Genomic DNA, 18,578 nt, shown 5'->3' with positions numbered 1-18,578 from the left:
AAATGACAACACCTTGGAGGTCCCAGGTCGCAAAGTGGTTAGATTGGTCTCAGCTAGGGCCAGGGCCTTTTCAGTACTGGCCCCAACGTGGTGGAACGCTCTGTCCCAAGAGACTAGGGCCCTGCGGGACTTGACATCTTTCCGCAGGGCCTGCAAAACAGAGCTGTTCTGCCTGGCCTTTGGTTTGGACTCGGTCTGACCCTTATGTTTCCCTTCCCTTATGGTCTTGATCTATGGGCTACTTTTAAAATGAGGCTGCATTTTAAATTGCATCTTAACCTGTATTTTAAATTGGTTTTTTCCCTTATTATGTTTTTACTGTAATTTTACTGGTGTTAGCCACCCTGAGCCCGGCTCTGGCAGGGGAGGGCGGGGTATAAATAAAATTTATTAGTAGTAGTAGTAGTAGTAGTAGTAGTAGTAGTAGTAATTATTATGATTATTAATTTGGAGGGAGGAAGTTGGAGGAGGAGGAAACACATGTTTTCTGGAAGGGGGGAGTGAACACACCTGACATGCAAATGCTTGGGGCATTGGCTTGACTCTGACACTGCATCACTGACTTCCTAAACATGCATTGCAGGGGGTTGGACTAGATGGCCCTATGAGTCCCCTAGACTACAATTCTGTGAGTCAATAAACTGTATTTGCAGCTGGTCACGGGGGGCTCCTGGCAGCCCCTTCACCCTCCTGTCCAGAGGGCGGAGGTGGATAAGCCCTCCCTATCTCCCCCTGCCAGGAGAAGCCCATAATATTAATTCATTCACCGTGTTTCTATCTCATGTTTTCCTCCAAGAAGCCCCTGGTCCTCCCCTTCCTCACTGAATCCCCACAACCACCCTGTGAGGTAGGCAAGGCCGAAAGTGGGCGACTAGCCCAAGGTAAGCTCCATGGCTGAGCGGTGATTCGAACCCGGGTCCCTTGCGTCTGACGCTCTGAGCGCACCTGCTCTGCTTCTCCCCACACTGTGGGGGCTGAGAGAGGGCAGCTTCCCCAGGACTCCCACGGCGGGTGTGTGTGTGTGTGGAGATAACACACCCAACCAGCCCAGATAGGGGTCTGGGAAGCTGGACGGCTGCTGGAGCCCCACTGGTTTCCCTGCGTGACCCCCTTCCCACCCCTCTCTTCGCAAAGCCGCCTCAGTCGCCGTCCAAAGACAAGGGGGCCCTTGATTCCCAAGGCTCGGCCCACGCCTGCCCCTCACTAATGCCATTGTCCTTGTTCACTGGGGGGGGGGGAGCGACGGTGCCGGACAGAGGGGGCCATTCATGCAGGCGCTGCCCCCCTTCCTGTGCAGCTGCAAGGGGTCAGCCGGATGCAGCAGGCTCCCTCTGGAAGCTGAAGCAAGGATGAGCCTGGCCGGGCCCAGAAACTACAAGCAAGAGAGTGCCCCTGGGCATGTGCAAAGGGCGTGTCTCTCACCACTGAGCAACCGCTGCCAGGATCCAGAGATGGCAGCGAACAGTTTCTAGGATAGCATCCTAGTGGAAGGAGGTGGTTGGGCAGGAGATCTGGGAATGTCGCGAAGTGAAATGTTGGTGGCAAGGAAGGCCCCACTCTGTACCCCACCAAAACCCTGCCTCTCTCAGAAGAATGGATTTGCAAGGGGCCCTCAAGGGACATGGCAGTCATCTTTGAGAATTCCTGGAGAACAGGCAAAGTCCCGGCAGACTGGAGGAGGGCAAATGTTGCCCCTGTTTTCAAAAAGGGGAAAAGAGAGGACCCAAATAATTACCGCCCAGTCAGTCTGACATCAATACCAGGGAAGATTCTGGAGCAGATCATTAAGCAAACAGTCTGTGAGCACCTAGAAAGGAATGCTGTGATCACCAATAGTCAGCATGGATTTCTGAAAAATAAGTCATGTCAGACTAACCTGATCTCGTTTTTTGACAGAATTACAAGCCTGGTAGATGAAGGGAACACAGTGGATGTAGCCTACCTTGATTTCAGCAAGGCATTTGACAAGGTGCCTCATGATATTCTTGTAAAGAAGCTTGTAAAATGCGGTCTTGACTATGCTACCACTCAGTGGATTTGTAACTGGCTGACTGACCGAACCCAAAGGGTGCTCATCAATGGTTCCTCTTCATCCTGGAGAAGAGTGACTAGTGGGGTGCCACAGGGTTCTGTCTTGGGCCCGGTCTTATTCAACATCTTTCTCAACGACTTGGATGATGGACTCAAGGGCATCCTGATCAAATTTGCAGATGACACCAAACTGGGAGGGGTGGCTAACACCCCAGAGGACAGGATCACACTTCAAAACGACCTTGACAGATTAGAGAACTGGGCCAAAACAAACAAGATGAATTTTAACAGGGAGAAATGTAAAGTATTGCACTTGGGCAAAAAAAATGAGAGGCACAAATACAAGATGGGGGACACCTGGCTTGAGAGCAGTACATGTGAAAAGGATCTAGGAGTCTTGGTTGACCACAAACTTGACATGAGCCAACAGTGTGACGCGGCAGCTAAAAAAGCCAATGCAATTCTGGGCTGCATCAATAGGAGTATAGCATCTAGATCAAGGGAAGTAATAGTGCCACTGTATTCTGCTCTGGTCAGACCTCACCTGGAGTACTGTGTCCAGTTCTGGGCACCACAGTTCAAGAAGGACACTGACAAACTGGAACGTGTCCAGAGGAGGGCAACCAAAATGGTCAAAGGCCTGGAAACGATGCCTTATGAGGAACGGCTAAGGGAGCTGGGCATGTTTAGCCTGGAGAAGAGGAGGTTAAGGGGTGATATGATAGCCATGTTCAAATATAGAAAAGGATGTCACATAGAGGAGGGAGAAAGGTTGTTTTCTGCTGCTCCAGAGAAGCGGACACGGAGCAATGGATCCAAACTACAAGAAAGAAGATTCCACCTAAACATTAGGAAGAACTTCCTGACAGTAAGAGCTGTTCGACAGTGGAATTTGCTGCCAAGGAGTGTGGTGGAGTCTCCTTCTTTGGAGGTCTTTAAGCAGAGGCTTGACAACCATATGTCAGGAGTGCTCTGATGGTGTTTCCTGCTTGGCAGGGGGTTGGACTCGATGGCCCTTGGGGTCTCTTCCAACTCTATGATTCTATGATATTATTCTATGACATCTAGTCCAACCCCCTGAAATGCAGGAATCACAGCCGAAGGATCCCTGACAGGTGGCCACCCAACCTCTGCTTAAGACCTCCAAGGATGGAGAGGTCATCACCGTTCCACTGTCGAACAGCTCTTGCCCTCAGAAAGGTCTCCCTGATGTCCAGCCGGAATCTCCTTTCTTGTGACCTGAAGCCGCGAGTTCGAGTCCTACCCTCCGGAGCAGAGAAAACAAGCCTGTTCCCTCTTCCATGGGCAGCTCTTCAGACAGGTGAAGCTGGCTCTCTTGTCCCCTCTCAGCCTCCTCTTCTCCAGGCTAAATATCACTCTTCGCACTCATACTGGAAATATGCGGATGTGTTGACAGTGGGTGAGGCCTAACCCTTTGCCCTGCCGCAGTCCCAGTGGAAACTTCCACCCTACTACCTGACAAGTGCTCTGGCAAGGAAGACCACTGGCCACGGAACTCGCTTCCCCCAGATTTGCTGTGGCTCATTAGCCCCTCTCCGAGGTCCCAAGGGCAGACCTAACCGAGGGCCAGTTTTTGCACTCTGCACGTGCTCTGAGTCCTCTACGCTCTACCTCACCAGGTGTGCCACCCTGTCTCCCACCCTGCCTTCTCCCCTCACAAATCCACAGAGGGGCCCTGGATTCTCTCTCAAGCATCTCCACGGCTCAGCTTTCAGTGCCAAGAAGACTCCCAGAGAACCTAGAAGAGAGTGCCTCTGGGCACGTGCAGAGAGGACTGTCCCCACACCAGTGAGAAGAGCCAAATGAAATCCCTCTCCACCGAAGATTCAGGGAAGTTTCTCCAGCCCTCAGAAACGACACACTCAAGGGGACTTTTTTCTGTCATGCAACAGACCCTTTTGCAAAGGGGGGGGGGTGGAGAAGCAGGATTCTGACTCTCCCTGCTTAAGGCAATGGGTGGAGGTTGGCAAGGGAGTCAGGGCGCGCTTAAATTCACCCTCATTCTGTAGGGCTTCTGAGAGCGTAAAGAGCGAAGCCGCGATTAGGTGTGCCTAGGTCAGGTGTGGTGGTTTCTTGGCCAAGATGGGCCAGTGGTTTGCGCATGCTCAGAGGCATGATTCCGCCTCCTAGGCCCCAGGACTGAGAATATGCTTTGAGTCCTGGGTGCAGGTTGTGTGGCTGAGCTCCTGCTCTGTTCTGGTTCAGGCTGAGCCCCCCCAGGCAAGCCCCTGGGAGTTGTGGGGGGACAGGGGAGGACGGACCCAGCAGGGTCCCAACGAGGGAGATCATGTGGACGATCCACAAAGGGGGTCCAGGGGGAAGCACTCTGGCCATGCTCAGAGACACCCTCTTTGTTATGAGGCTCTCATATGTCTTTACCTGGGGGTGCAAGGGGTGCAGGGAACCCAGGCGCTGAATTCTGGGGAGCGCAGGCACTCGCCGCTGAAGCTGCCTAAGCTCATAACTATCTAAAAGGTAAAGGTAAAGGGACCCTTGACCATTAAGTCCAGTCGTGGCTGACTCTGGGGTTGTGGCGCTCATCTCGCTTTACTGGCCGAGGGAGCCGGCGTACAGCTTCTGGGTCATGTGGCCAGCATGACTAAGCCGCTTCTGGCGAACCATAGCAGCACACGGAAATGCCGTTTACCATCCCGCCGGAGCGGTACCTATTTATGTACTTGCACTGGTGTGCTTTCGAAATGCTAGGTTGGCAGGAGCAGGGACCAAGCAACGGGAGCTCAGCCCGTCGCGGGGATTCGAACCGCCGACCTTCTGATCGGCAAGTCCTAGGCTCTGTGGTTTAAGCCACAGCGCCACCCATGTCCCCTTAACTATCTACCTGTTATGAAATAATAAATAATTTTGTTCAAGCTAGAAAAACAAAATACATATATACCTAGGTATTACCAAAATGTATACCTACTGTTTCACTAAAGGACTTTCGACTTTGTGTGCTTATTTACCAAAGACGCACCGCGCCAGCGCTTGTCATTCACAACAGCGGCACTTCTCAGACTCAACGACGGCGCTTGTCATTCTCAACGGCGCCGTGCACGCGAAATTAACTAAATTTGGGGTGCTGGGTGGATCTTTGCACCCCGGCGGCACATATGCTAAAGATGCCCCTGCTCACATGATCAAATCAAGCCTTGGCCTACACACGCGTCTGAAGACAAGAGAGAGAGCTGGGTGTGTGGAATAGGATTTCTCGGAGGAGAATGCGATCTACTTTCATCTTTCGTTTATTGCTGCTCTCCCTCCAACGAGGCACAGGGAAGGCGGAAGGGTCTCACACAGTGTCCAAGAAGGACACTGACAAACTGGAACGTGTCCAGAGGAGGGCAACCAAAATGGTCAAAGGCCTGGAAACGATGCCTTATGAGGAACGGCTAAGGGAGCTGGGCATGTTTAGCCTGGAGAAGAGGAGGTTAAGGGGTGATATGATAGCCATATTCAAATATAGAAAAGGATGTCACATAGAGGAGGGAGAAAGGTTGTTTTCTGCTGCTCCAGAGAAGCGGACACGGAGCAATGGATCCAAACTACAAGAAAGAAGATTCCACCTAAACATTAGGAAGAACTTCCTGACAGTGTTCTTAGTTTGACAGTGGAATTTGCTGCCAAGGAGTGTGGTGGAGTCTCCTTCTTTGGAGGTCTTTAAGCAGAGGCTTGACAACCATATGTCAGGAGTGCTCTGATGGTGTTTCCTGCTTGGCAGGGGGTTGGACTCGATGGCCCTTGTGGTCTCTTCCAACTCTATGATTCTATGATTCTAAACGCACACGTCTTATCCTCACAACGTCCTCCCGAGGTAGACCAGCCTGAGTGAGAGCAAGCGGCGCAAGGTCACACAGTGAGCTTCCTTGAGGGTAAGTGTCTCCGCCTGGCTCTCCCTGATCTAGCAACTTTTAAAATGCTGCGTTTGTTTTGGGCGGTGGAGCAGGCCTGCCTGGGACCCGACTCTGCTGCCATCAGCACGAAATTGTGCGGGGTTTCAGGAGAAGCAGGACTAAGAGGTGGAGATATGCTTCAGAGACCATGGGGAGCCCCAAGAAATTAATAAACATAATTTGGACTATAATTTGATCTTTTTGATTTAAGTTTTTTATTTTAATTGAAGTATTTTTATGATTGGATATTTAACTGGATGTTTTTTATTGGAAAATCTATAAAAAATGATTTAAAAAGAAATAAATTGTGTGGGGTTTCTGCAGAACTGGATCCTTGTATTCTCTGGGAGAGGGGGGGCCACTTCAGTGGGTCAGAGCAGGGCTCTCCGGGAGTGGAGTCCAGGCACCGAGACCCCGGCCTTCTCTCCTGGACCTCCCTGTAAACTTGGGCTTGTGCCCCCCAGCGCCACCCCAGAGAGGACAGCATAGAGCCTGTCTCTCGGTGGCCAGCACCCCATGGCAGGTATCTGTCACCAGAGTGGGCTGGAGGCCAAGTCTTGGGCGGGGGGGGCAGTGCTGGGAGGCCTGAGACACACCCTCGTCCACGGGGGGCTCCTCCCTCCCACCCACCCCCGGGGGCAGGGGGGGTGGCTTGCCCAGGGTGACATGCTGTGCTTGTCCACAGCCAAAGGCAGGTCCAGGGGAGAGGAGCCCCCAACTGCACCCCAGACCCATTTATTTGCACAGGGTATCCATCTGTGAGGGGGGGTATTAGGTGCCAAAATTGAGGGGATGCGGGAAAAGAAGATGCCACAGGCAGGGAGGCAGCGGCGGCAGCTTCTGTCAACAGCCACTTGGAGAGACAAAAGGAGACCCCCTTGGACAGGCAGGGGGGTCCTCTTAGCCGGCCCCCTCCCTGCCTCAGGCTGGCCAATGCGTGCGCAGGAGGTCACCTCCGCACAGGGAGGGATGTGGCGGTTTCTGCGCGGCTGCTTTTGTTGTGTGGCGGGAGCTGATTAGCCCCGGACCCCCTCCTGGGCTTTGTTGCCCCCTCGGCTCAGCCCCTCCCACTGCGAGGAGGCCAGATGGAGGAGCCTCTGACAGCCCCTGCAAAGGAATCTCAGACGTGACAGCGCAGAAACCGAGGCAGCCGGCCCAGCCGCCACTGCGGCCAGCGCAAGCCGGAGACCCAGGTGCACGGCCCGGCAGGCGGAACGTGAGCCGTGGGTCCCCGGAGCCGCCGGGTGCAGGATCCCACCATTCCTCAGATAGTTAACACCCCCAGGACCACGGACAGTCAGCTCTGTGAACCAGAACACGGGCTTCACCTCCGATGGAAGGGAGAGCGTTGGGAGGGGAAGTGGGCAAGGCTGCCAAAGGGCTGCCTTCAACCATCGTGCATGTGGCCTTGAAGACAGCCTGGATGTCCTTTGCAGAGTCTTTGTCCCACCCCCCTGCTTGCTCACTTGAGTAATGGGCCTGGATACACTTGAGGGAGCGGGGTATGTTTAGCCTGGAAAAGAGGGGACTGAAAGATGAAATGAGAGCCATCTTCAGATACGGAAGACAGTGCAAGCTTGTTTTCTCCTGTTCTGGAAGGAAGGACCCCAAGCAATGGGTTCAAATGACAACAGAGGAGATTCAACATGGGGAAGAACCTTCTGTTCAGCAGTGGAACGGTCTCCCTCGAAAGGTGGTCTTAAACAGAGGCTGGATTCTTTAGCTATGATTCCTGCATTGCAGGAGGTTCATAGAGTCCCTTCCATCTCTACCATTCTACGATTCCATGAATACAAGGCCCAGCCTTGCAGGGCTGCTGTGGGGGCTGCGTAGTCGCTGCGTGCATGTGCAAAGCGCCACCTAGAAACGCCCGAGCCTTACCTTATACTTTGTGGCCAGGAGTTGCGTGGCCTCCTGCTCCTTCCGCAGCTCCTCGATCATCTTCTCCTTCTCCTGCAGCAGCTTCTGCTTCTCCTCGCTCACCAGGCTGTGGTCGTCCTGGATGGCTGCCTTCTCCTCCTCCAGCCTCTCCTCCTGCTCCTTCAGGTAGTTCTTCATGTCCTTCTCCAGACCTCCGTCCTCCTCTCCGTCCTCCGCCTCGGGGGTCCCTTCCCCTCCGGCCGACTTCTTCCTCCGGCTGTTCCTCCTCCTCTTATTGCTCAGCATCCCCCTCTTCTCCAGCTGGGCCTTCAGCCGGGTGATCTCCTCCTGGAACTCCCGCAGGAGCGTGTCCTTGGGGTCCTCGTTGACCCGCGGCTTGTTCTTGATGTTTTTGGCTCTGTTGGCGAAGCGCAGCGTGGAGAGGCTCTCGTCGTAGCTGTGCGAGGCTGGGCCCAGCGTGGCCACCATGATGGTCTTGGCGTTCCCGCCCAGGGAGTCCTGGAGCAGGCGGGTGAGCTTGGAGTCCCGGTAGGGGATGTGGGTGCTCTTGCCATCCACCAGGGCCGAGATGACGTTGCCCAGGGCGGAGAGAGACAGGTTGATCTTGGAGGCCTCCTTGGGGCGCTCCCCCTGGGTGCCCATCTTGCTCTGGCGCTCGCTCCCCGCCAGATCCACCAGGTTCAGTTTCCCCACGCGGATGTGGTCCTCTCCGTCGGGCCCCTCCTCGCTGCACTCCACCGTGATGACGAAGATGGCGTGCGAGCGGGAGCTGTACTCGTTCATGTTGGTGCTGCCGACCGAGCGCGCCTGGTTCCCCAGGTTCATGACGTGCTCGATCTCCTTGACGTTCTTGGTCACAAAGGAGGACAGGTCCTTGATGTAGACGCCGGTCTCGGGGTTCTCCTTCAGCTCCATCTTCTTGCTCTGGTCCTTGGCCAGCAGATCCCGGATCTCCTCCTGGTAGATCTCCAGGTAGGAGGCCCTCACCAGGTACTGCTGGTTCTGCGAGCGGGAGATGTGGGTGAAGATGTGCTCAAAGGAGATGGGGATGATGCCCCTCTTCTCCGGGTCGGCCCAGGCGCCTTGCATGGTGTAGGTCTTGCCCGTGCCCGTCTGCCCGTAGGCGAAGATGGTCCCGTTGAAGCCCTGCAGCACCGAGTCGATCAGCGGGCGCACGGTCTCATCGTACAGGTCGGCCTGCTTGGAGCTGGCGTCGTAGACGGCGTCAAAGGTGAAGGTCTTGGCCAGCTCCCCCGGGGAGGCCTTGGGGTTCCGGATGGTCACCTGCCCCAGCTTGACGTCCAGCTCCAGGATCCGTTCGTAGCCTGCCGCCTCCTCCTTCCGGTGCATCGGCCGGCAACGCACCACCACCTTCAGGGCCTCGCTGCTCTTGGGCGGCCGGGTGGCCATGGCGCCTCCCTTGCCCCTGGCGGGCTCCCCCTCGACCTGTGGCTATCAGGGGGGCGGGCTGGGCATGGGGGCTTCTCCTCCCTGGGGCTGCTGCTGCTGCTGCGACACTGGCACCGCTGCTGACAGGAGGCTGCGGTGGCGGCTAGCGGTCCCCTCGCTGGGCACAATGGATGCGGCTAGGCGTGACCCGCTCCGGGCATCCCGCCGCAGCCCTGGAGCGCCCAGGGCCACCCATCCTGGCGCATCCCGCCGCTGGGCAAGGCTGGGCAGGGCTGGGGGGGGGAGGTCTTGTTTTGGAGCGAGGGGGCTGGCTAGCTGGCTGGCTGGTTGGTTGGCCTCGCTTCCTACCTTCGCGCGGGGCAAACCGGCTGCCTGGCTGCCCGCCTAGTGCCCGCGCCTCCTCCCGAGGAGACCCACCGGCGGTTCCAGGCGGCGGCGCGGCCGGGCAAGGCTCCGGGCTCCCCGGGCGGGAGCCTCATTCATTGCAGCTCAGCAGAAGCAGCTGCTGCCTCCGCGGATGCGAGAGAATGAAGGAGCAAAACAGGAGGGAGGGGCGAGATGCTGATGCTGCCGAGCGGGGCGGGGGGGCGGGAGGGAGGGGGAGGGGAGGGCTCCCTCTTGTCCCCAGACCCCGCCCACCACAGCCCCTCCTGCCCGCCGGGCCCCGCCCATGCCTCGCAAAGCACGCCGGGGGATGGAGTCCAGCCTTTGTTGCAGGCTGCGCGCCGGAGGGATGCAGCGGCGGAGAGGGATGCGCGGCGGATGGTACCCAAGGCCGCGCCTGCCAGGGCGAGGATGGGCTGAGAAGGGTGGGAGCCGGCAGCGGGGTGTAGTGGTTAGAGTGCTCTTCTTAGGACCTGTAATAATAATAATAATACAGTGGTACCTCGGCTTAAGTACTTAATTCGTTCCGGAGGTCAATTCTTAACCTGAAACTATTCTTAACCTGAAGCACCACTTTAGCTAATGGGGCCTCCAGCTGCTGCCGTGCCGCCGCCGCACGATTTCTGTTCTCATCCAGAAGCAAAGTTCTTAACCCGAGGTACTATTTCTGGGTTAGCGGAGTCTGTAACCTGAAGTGTATGTAACCTGAAGTGTATGTAACCCGAGGTACCACTGTAATAATAATAATTTATTCTTTATACCCCTACCATCTGGCTGAGTTTCCCCAGCCACTCTGGGCGGCTCCCAGTCGAGTGTTAAAAACAATACAGCATTAAATATTAAAAACTTCCCTAAACAGGGCTGCCTTCAGATGTCTTTTAAAGACATCCAGTGTGAGATGCCAGTGTGAGAGAGCCAGTGTGGTGTAGTGGTTAAGAGCGATAGACTCGTAATCTGGGGAACCGGGTTTGTGTCTCCGCTCCTCCACCTGCAGCTGCTGGGTGACCTTGGGCCAGTCACACTTCTCTGAAGTCTCTCAGCCCCACTCACCTCACAGAGTGTTTGTTGTGGGGAGGAAGGGAAAGGAGAATGTTAGCCGCTTTGAGACTCCCGAAGGGTAGTGATAAAGCGGGATATCAAATCCAAACTCCTCCTCCTCCTCTTCTTCTTCTTCTTCTTCTTCTTCTTCTTCTTCTTATTCATAAGATAGCTACAGATGGGTAGCCGTGTTGGTCTGCCATAGTCGAAATAAAAAAATTCCTTCCTGTAGCACCTTAAAGACCAACTAAGTTAGTTCTTGGTATAAGCTTTCGTGTGCATGCACACTTCTTCAGATACACTGAAACAGAAGTTACCAGATCCTTCTATGTATTGAGAAGGTGGGGAGGGGTATTACTTAGAAGGGTGGTGGGAATCGGAGATTGGCAGATAGCTGAGATGAGCCTGTTGACGACTCTTAACGATAAGATAGCTGCTTATTTCCTTGACATCTGATGGGAGGGTGTTCCACAGGGCGGGTGCCACCACCGAGAAGGCCCTCTGCCTGGTTCCCTGTAACCTCACTTCTCGCAATGAGGAAACCACCAGAAGGCCCTCAGCGCTGGACCTCAGTGTCCGGGCAGAACGATGGGGGTGGAGACGCTCCTTCAGGTATACTGGACCAAGGCCATTTAGGGCTTTAAAGGTCAGCACCAACACTTTGAATTGTGCTCGGAAACAACCTGGAAGAGACCGGGTTTCGTATCCCGTCCCTTGGCCATGGAGTGACCTGGGGCCAGTCCTCACCTCGGCTTAGGTTCTTTGTCTGCCTTGCAGGGTTGTTGTAGAGATTGAATGTCTCTGGGCATATTTTGGGCACAGTCTGTGCATGTGGCCTCTCCTCTGGGTGAGCCTTTAAAATACCACCATCATTTATGGGTTTCCCTTGGCTGGCGTGTTGGGGGTTGTGAACCCTGAGCCCAGGCTGGCAGCCTTATGGCGAGTGCGGGAAACGGGTTGATCTGGGTTTTTGCAGCAGAGGAAAGGACAAGCAGATGTCACTCACAAGGCATGATCCGCCAGGAAGGCGAATGGCCGCTGTGGGCCTTGGGTCCGATCCTGCTGCCAGGTTCCCCTTGTGTCTCATGAATTTCTCCTGCACAGGTTCAAAGGGCAGGGGAAGTTTACCGGTGGAGCATTAATTAGTGTAAGGAGGGAGGAAGATGCCATCAGAATTGCCCTTTGCATTTCCGACAGCAGGTCTCCTGCACATATATCTCAGGCCTTCTCTGTAGCAGCAGAGGCAAGGCATGTGGGGGAAGGATGCTCGGAGGTTGCAGAACATTTGAAAAACTAGCTTTTATTATTTATTTGTTTATTAAGCACACACAAACACACCATCCTTCAGCAGAAATGTTCAGGGTGGTTTATAGTACACCATCATTACTAAAATAAACCACTGTTATAATAATATTATATTCATTCTTCTTCTTCTTCTTCTTCTTCTTCTTCTTCTTCTTCTTCTTCTTCTTCTTCTCTCTCTCTCTCTCTCTTCCTTGCTTTCCCTTTTTATTTTTTCTTTCCAACTCCATTCCCTTTTCAATTTAACATTTATTTTATTTCAGTGTATTATAAAAAAATACTTTGCATTGGGTATGAACTTTTGTATATCTTCGACCGATAAATATCACACACACGTATTTACTGTATATATCACTGATAAAAACAAACATAGGAGCATTGGGTGCTGCTGGTCCACCTAGTTCAGTGTTGCCTACACTGATTGGCAGCAGTGGAGATGCCATCTGGACTTGAACCCAGGCCCTTCTTCATGAAGAGTGGATTGCCTGCCCACTGAGCTGCAGCCCTTCCCATGCCAAACATCAACCAAAGCAGGAGGGGGGCAGAATCAGCCTAAAAACAGCCCTAAAATAATGGTACTGCAAGAATCCCACGATACATTCAAAGTTCAGAGACAGGAGAGGTGAGGGGCAAAGGTGAGAGCACCTGGGTCGCCCGGTGGTCTAGCCTTGGAGAAAAATCTCTCTTGAGACACCCGGCGCACTGTGCCAGCCGCTGAGCCTTCCGGGAAATTGGAGCTTGGCACGCTCTCCGCTTTGGGTTCCTGGAAAGCAAAAATCCTGACTTTTCAGAGAGAATTTCCCTTCTCTTCCCTCCCCCTCCCCTTTTATGAAGATGACCCTCTCTGAGACCCCACAGCTAATTTTCCCCTGGTCTTCTCTCTGGCCCAAGTAGGACCAATTCAGCCAGCTAGCCCTGGGGATTATCTAATGGATTTTTGAATTTTATTGTTATTCGTGTTTTAATACTGTACTTTATGCTGCTTTTATAATGAAGTGTTCTAAAGTGTTTTAAATTTGTTGTTAGACGCCCTGAGCCCGGTTTTTGAACCAGGAAGGGTGGGGTATAAATAAAAAAATATTATTATTATTATTATTATTATTATTATTATTATTATTGCAGTCATACCTCGGGTTACAGCTGCTTCAGACTGCATTTTTTCAGGTTACAGACCGCCGAAAACTGGAAGTACCGGAATGGGTTGCTTCCGGGTTTTGGCAGTCACGCATGCGCAGAAGCGCCAAATTGCAACCTGTGCATGTGCAGACGCACTGCTGCGGGTTGCGAATGCTGTGGGTTGCGAATGTGCATCCCGCGCGGATCACATTCGCCACCCGAGTGTCCATTGTATTATTATTAATTTCCCCAGCCCCCAGCAAGAGAGCAAGGAGACATTTGCAGTCACCCACAAAAAGGCAAGTGTAGGCAGGCAGAACTGAGCGAGGGATGGAGCTGGCCTGTGGAAGCCTGAATCCCTGGAGAGGAGTGCCAGGGCCGCCTCCCCCCCCCCCCCGCCTGGCCCTGCCAGCTTTGCCAGGCACAGTTAAGCCAGGGAGAGGCTGCGTTCCCACTCCCTCCCCCAGCCCCCCCTCCTGCTACCAAGTCAGCACATTGGGAAGGGAGGGGAAGTTGCAGTCCCTCCTGCTTCCATCGCCAGGCGATGGGTGACCTTTTCCTTCAAGATGATAGGGAGGTCTTTGTCTGCCAGCTTCACCGCTTCCTTCACTGGGTGCAGGGTTTTATTTTCAATACAAACAGGACTCCCTGTTTTCACCCACCCACCCATGTTCTCCGAGACATAGAGGGGGGAGGAGGAAAAGGGGAACATTCTGGGATCAACTCAGAAACTGGGATGGCTTCTGTAATTCCGGGACTATCCCTGGAAAATAGGGGCACTTGGAGGGTATGTGACAACAACAACAACAATTTATTTATTTATACCCCGCCCACCTGGCTGGGTTTCCTCAGCCACTCTGGGCAGCTCCCAACAGAATACAGTGGAAGCTCAGGTTGCGAAAGTGATCCGTGCCGGAGGTACGTTCGCAACCCACAGCACTGCATCTGCGCACGCGCGGGTTGCGGTTCGGCGCTTCTGCGCATGCGCAACCGCTGAAACCTGGAAGTAACCAGTTCCAGTACTTCTGGGTTTTGGCGGGTCCATAACCTGAAAAAACGCAACCTGAAGCATCTGTAACCCGAGGTGTGACAGTATTTAAAATAGAATCAAACATTCAAAAACTCCCCTAAAGAGGGCTGCCTTCAGATATCTTCTAAAAGATTGGTAGTTATTTTTCTCATTGACATCTGGTGGGAGGGCGTTTCACAGGGCGGGCGCCACCACCAAGAAGGCCCTCTGCCTGGTTCCCTGTAACTTGGCTTTTCGCAGGGAGGGAACCGTCAGAAGGCCCTCGGAGCTGGACCTCAGTGTCCGGGCAGAACAATGTGGGTGGAAACGCTCTTCAGGTCTACTGGGCTGAGGCCGTTTAGGGCTAGTAGCCTCCCATAGCCCTTTCTTTCTCCATGAATTTGTCTAATCCTCTTTTCAAGCCTTGGGGGCCATCACTGCCTCCTGTGGCAGGGAGTTCCACAGTCCTGCTTGCCGGTTTCTCACAGGCATCTGGTTGGCCGCTGAAAACAGGATGCTGGACCAGATCGGCCACTGGCCTGATCCAGCACACCTCTTCTTATGGTCTTATGCTCTGCCTTCACCCTGCTACACATACATCAGTTATTTGTTTCCCTGCTCCTAAATAGGCTTCTGGGAGGGTGCATTAATGCTCTGCTTCCTTATGCACTGAGGCAGCTGGCTTCATGCTGATTCCCATTCCAGCACATGGCAGGGGTGGGCAGCATGAGCACAGAAGCTGCGATGCCCCTACCAGGTGATCTGGGGTTGCTTCTTCCTGCCAGTCTACGCTGGACCACCCACAGAGCCTCGCTGATCCCCCCCCCCGTCCTTCCTCTTTCTAACTCCCACATTTGGCCCCAGTCCCAGAAGGCAGAGTCAACTGAGGACACGATTCCCCCCACCCTAGCCCTCCTGCTCCCCGGTGGGCCCCTGGTCATGCCACCGGACTTTGTCCACAGCCCTCTGGGCATCATTGCAGCTCCCACCCAGGGCTTTGCTGCGCCAGCCCCAGTTTACATTGGAGCACATTTCTGGAATGCGGTGGTTAGCAAAAGATACCTCCCCCCCCCCACCACCTCCACTCCCCAAATAATTAATTAATTGATTAACGGAGGGGATAATCTCCTCTTCTGAGGAAGCACCCAGGGGGGTGAGACTTGGCTGGGTTTAATCCCAACTGCAAAGCTGTTTGCCAAGCACCCCCCACCTCCTTGGCAGCAGGGCCAGAGGCCAGTCCCACCCGGGAGAAGACCCCTCCCCACCCAATGCTGGAATGATGCTCAGCAACGTCTGATGCAGATCACACACACACCCCCCCCGGTGGGCCAGGCAGGGAGAAGAACGAGGGAGTGAAGGAATGCCCTTGCAGAACGACCACCATAGCTCAGGGGGCAGAACACCTGCTATGCATGCAGAAGGGCATTTATTTCATGAAATTTATATACTACCTGATGATATATATAGTTGTCTTCCAGCTCCATCTGGTACGCAGGCTAAGACCCTACCTGCCCACAGACTGTCTCGCCAGAGTGGTGTATGCTCTGGTTATCTCCCGCTTGGACTACTGCAATGCGCTCTACGTGGGGCTACCTTTGAAGGCGACCTGGAAACAACAACTAATCCAGAATGTGGCAGCTGGACTGGGAGCGGCTGCCGAGACCACTTAACACCGGTCCTGAAAGACCTACTTTGGCTCCCAGTACGTTTCTGAGCACAATTCAAAGTGTTGGTGCTGACCTTTAAAGCCCTAAACGGCCTCAAAGGCCTAGTAGACCTGAAGGAGCGTCTCCACCCCCATCGTTCTGCCCAGACACTGAGATCCAGCACCCAAGGGCCTTCTGGCGGTTCCCTCACTATGAGAAGGGAGGTAACAGGAAACCAGGCAGAGGGCCTTCTCAGTGGTGGCATCTGCCCTGTGGAACGCCCTCCCATCAGATGCCAAGGAAATAAACAACTATCTGATGTTTAGAAGACATCTGAAGGCATGCTTAGCTGCCACTGATTGAAGGGTCACCGGGGCTGCAGCCAAAAATGTCAATAATGAAGATGAAGTTTTGAATTGGTGTGAGGTGTTTTTGTGAACCTGTGAGGTTTAAGAGAACCATCGAGTCAGAAAGAACCACGAGGGTCATCTAGTCCAACCCCCTGCAATTTGGGAATCTTTCACCCAACATGGGGCTCAAACCCACAACCCTGAGATTATAATAACGGCATTCTGTTTGATTCCACATAGAAGCCATTTACTTTGTTGTTGTTTAGTCGTTTAGTCGTGTCTGACTCTTTGTGACCCCCTGGACCAGAGCACGCCAGGCACTCCTGTCTTCCACTGCCTCCCGCAGTTTGGTCAAACTCATGCTGGTAGCTTCAAGAACACTGTCCCACCATCTCATCCTCTGTCGTCCCCTTCTCCTTGTGCCCTCCATCTTTCCCAACATCAGGGTCTTTTCCAGGGAGACTTCTCTTCTGATGAGGTGGCCAAAGTATTGGAGCCTCAGCTTCAGGATCTGTCCTTCCAGTGAGCACTCAGGGCTGATAACCTTCAGAATGGAGAGGTTGGATCTTCTTGCAGTCCATGGGACTCTCAAGAGTCTCCTCCAGCACCAGAATTCAAAAGCATCCATTCTTCGGCGATCAGCCTTCTTGATGGTCCAGCTCTCACTTCCATACATCACTACTGGGAAAACCAGAGCTTTAACTATACGGACCTTTGTTGGCAAGGTGATGTCTTTGCTTTTTAAGATGCTGTCTAGGATCACTGCCTTGCTGTGGCAAAGGGGCTTGAATAACTCAGAGAAGCTATGAGCCATGCCATGCAGGGCCACCCAAGATGGACAGGTCATAGTGGAGAGTTTTGACCAAACATGATCCACCTGGAGCAGGAACTGGCAAGCCAAGAAAACTCCATGGACAAAAACAACAAGCCATTTCCTTACACACATAAAATGGAGGAAGCGTTTTTCCTGCTTCCTAGAGTTCTTGCTGGGCTATAACTCAGAGGCAGAATCCCTGGCACCTCCAAGGGCTGGGGGTGGGACCCTCAGCCTGAGACCCCAGGCAGCTGCTGCCAGTCAGGGTAGGCTGGCCTCATCTGGAAGGCTGGGGCAGGCTGTCCCGAGTTAGAGAAACGGATGCTCTGAGGTTCCTTATTTCCCTTTACCCAATCAGGCATCTGGTCAGCTGCTGTCAGGATCATCTGGGGCTCCTTTGTTCGGATCCAGCTGCTGCAGGACTTCTGGCACTCTCATTTGCACCTGGGAAACTGGGGCCAGGATCATGGCTTGGGGGAAGGGCTGGATGGGAGTCAGGAGATGAAGAATCGTCCCCACAAGCCCAGGCCAGCTGAGTCCAGGTTTTCAGCGCTTTTGGGGGTTCACGTTTTCTAAAGGCAGCTGCCCTCCGTGGCTCTTTTCCCTCCGCTGCAAAGCGGCCTGCCCCTTTGTAAACCAACCCCGGGGGCCTTGGCGTGCCCCCCTCGCCCGGAAGCAACACTATCTGACTCTGCTCTCTGCATCCTGCCACGGGTGGCTCCCAGCCAGGCCTAGATTCCTTCCAAAAACGCTTTTAGCAGATGCGCTGGGCTGGCCCTGCACACGGCCTAATTTTAGCACAGGCTTCTCTGCACCAGCCTCACCCCCTCCTTGAACTAGGACAGACACCTGGCCAAACAGGCCGTGAACATCTGGAGGGGCTGGGGGGGTAATGGCGGGGGGGGCTTCAGCAATTGTGCATCTAGAAAGGGTCTAGGAATAGCTGCAGTGAAGGAGGGCAGAGCAGTGTGGGGAAAGGAAAGGCAGAATCCTGGGGGTGGTTTTCATTGGAAGACAGAACACAGACCCTCCAAAGGTCCCTATATATATATACCGTATTTTTCGCTCTATAAGACGCACCAGACCACAAGACGCACCTAGTTTTTGGAGGAGGAAAACAAGAAAAAAAATATTCTGAATCTCAGAAGCCAGAACAGCAAGAGGGATCACTGCGCAGTGAAAGCAGCAATCCCTCTTGCTGTTCTGGCTTCTGGGATAGCTGCGCAGCCTGCATTCGCTCCATAAGACGCACACACATTTCCCCTTACTTTTTAGGAGGGAAAAAGTGAGTCTTATAGAGCAAAAAATACGGTAATTTTTATTTTTAAAAACATTTCTTAGATGGTTTTTATTGAATTTTTAGTTGCATACTATACATACACACACATTATATTTCACATTTGTTCTTGCCCTCCCAAGCTGACTTCCCTCCTTCCTTCTTCCGGCTTTTTTATGTCGTCTTTAACTTTTCGCATTGTCTTTGTCCATTTTATATATAATTGTTATTCTTCCGTTTTTTCCATAAAATGTCTGTAAACAAATAAATCTTTCTATATATACAATTCTTGTTGTCTGTCTGTATTCATTTACAAATATTGTTCAACAATAGTCCTAATATACGTACATTTTTAATTCATTTTGATATTATGATCCAATAAATTTCTTGTGTTTTCCCGTTATAAGGTT

General features: G+C 53.2%; 1 protein-coding gene and 1 long non-coding RNA gene across 3 annotated transcripts in view; both read right to left on the bottom strand.

Moving 5' to 3' along the window:
- Positions 1-9,777, bottom strand: part of KIF3C (kinesin family member 3C) — a 43,439-nt gene extending 33,662 nt beyond the window's left edge. Inside the window, exon 1 of one of the 2 annotated variants that reach the window (XM_081000951.1) lies at positions 7,824-9,777. In XM_081000951.1, the coding sequence (XP_080857077.1) occupies positions 7,824-9,233 (1,410 nt within the window). In that variant the 5' untranslated portion in view covers positions 9,234-9,777. The remainder of the gene's footprint in view (positions 1-7,823) is intronic. The other variant, XM_081000950.1, reaches the window with a different exon arrangement.
- The window catches only part of LOC308474782, a 98,279-nt gene that overhangs the window by 33,662 nt on the left and 46,039 nt on the right, over positions 1-18,578 (bottom strand). The window lies entirely within an intron of this gene.

The sequence above is a fragment of the Podarcis pityusensis genome (assembly GCF_964106645.2).
Source record: "Podarcis pityusensis genome assembly, chromosome: 3".
Classification (NCBI taxonomy): domain Eukaryota; kingdom Metazoa; phylum Chordata; class Lepidosauria; order Squamata; family Lacertidae; genus Podarcis; species Podarcis pityusensis.
This window is presented reverse-complemented; position numbering and strand designations above follow the sequence as displayed.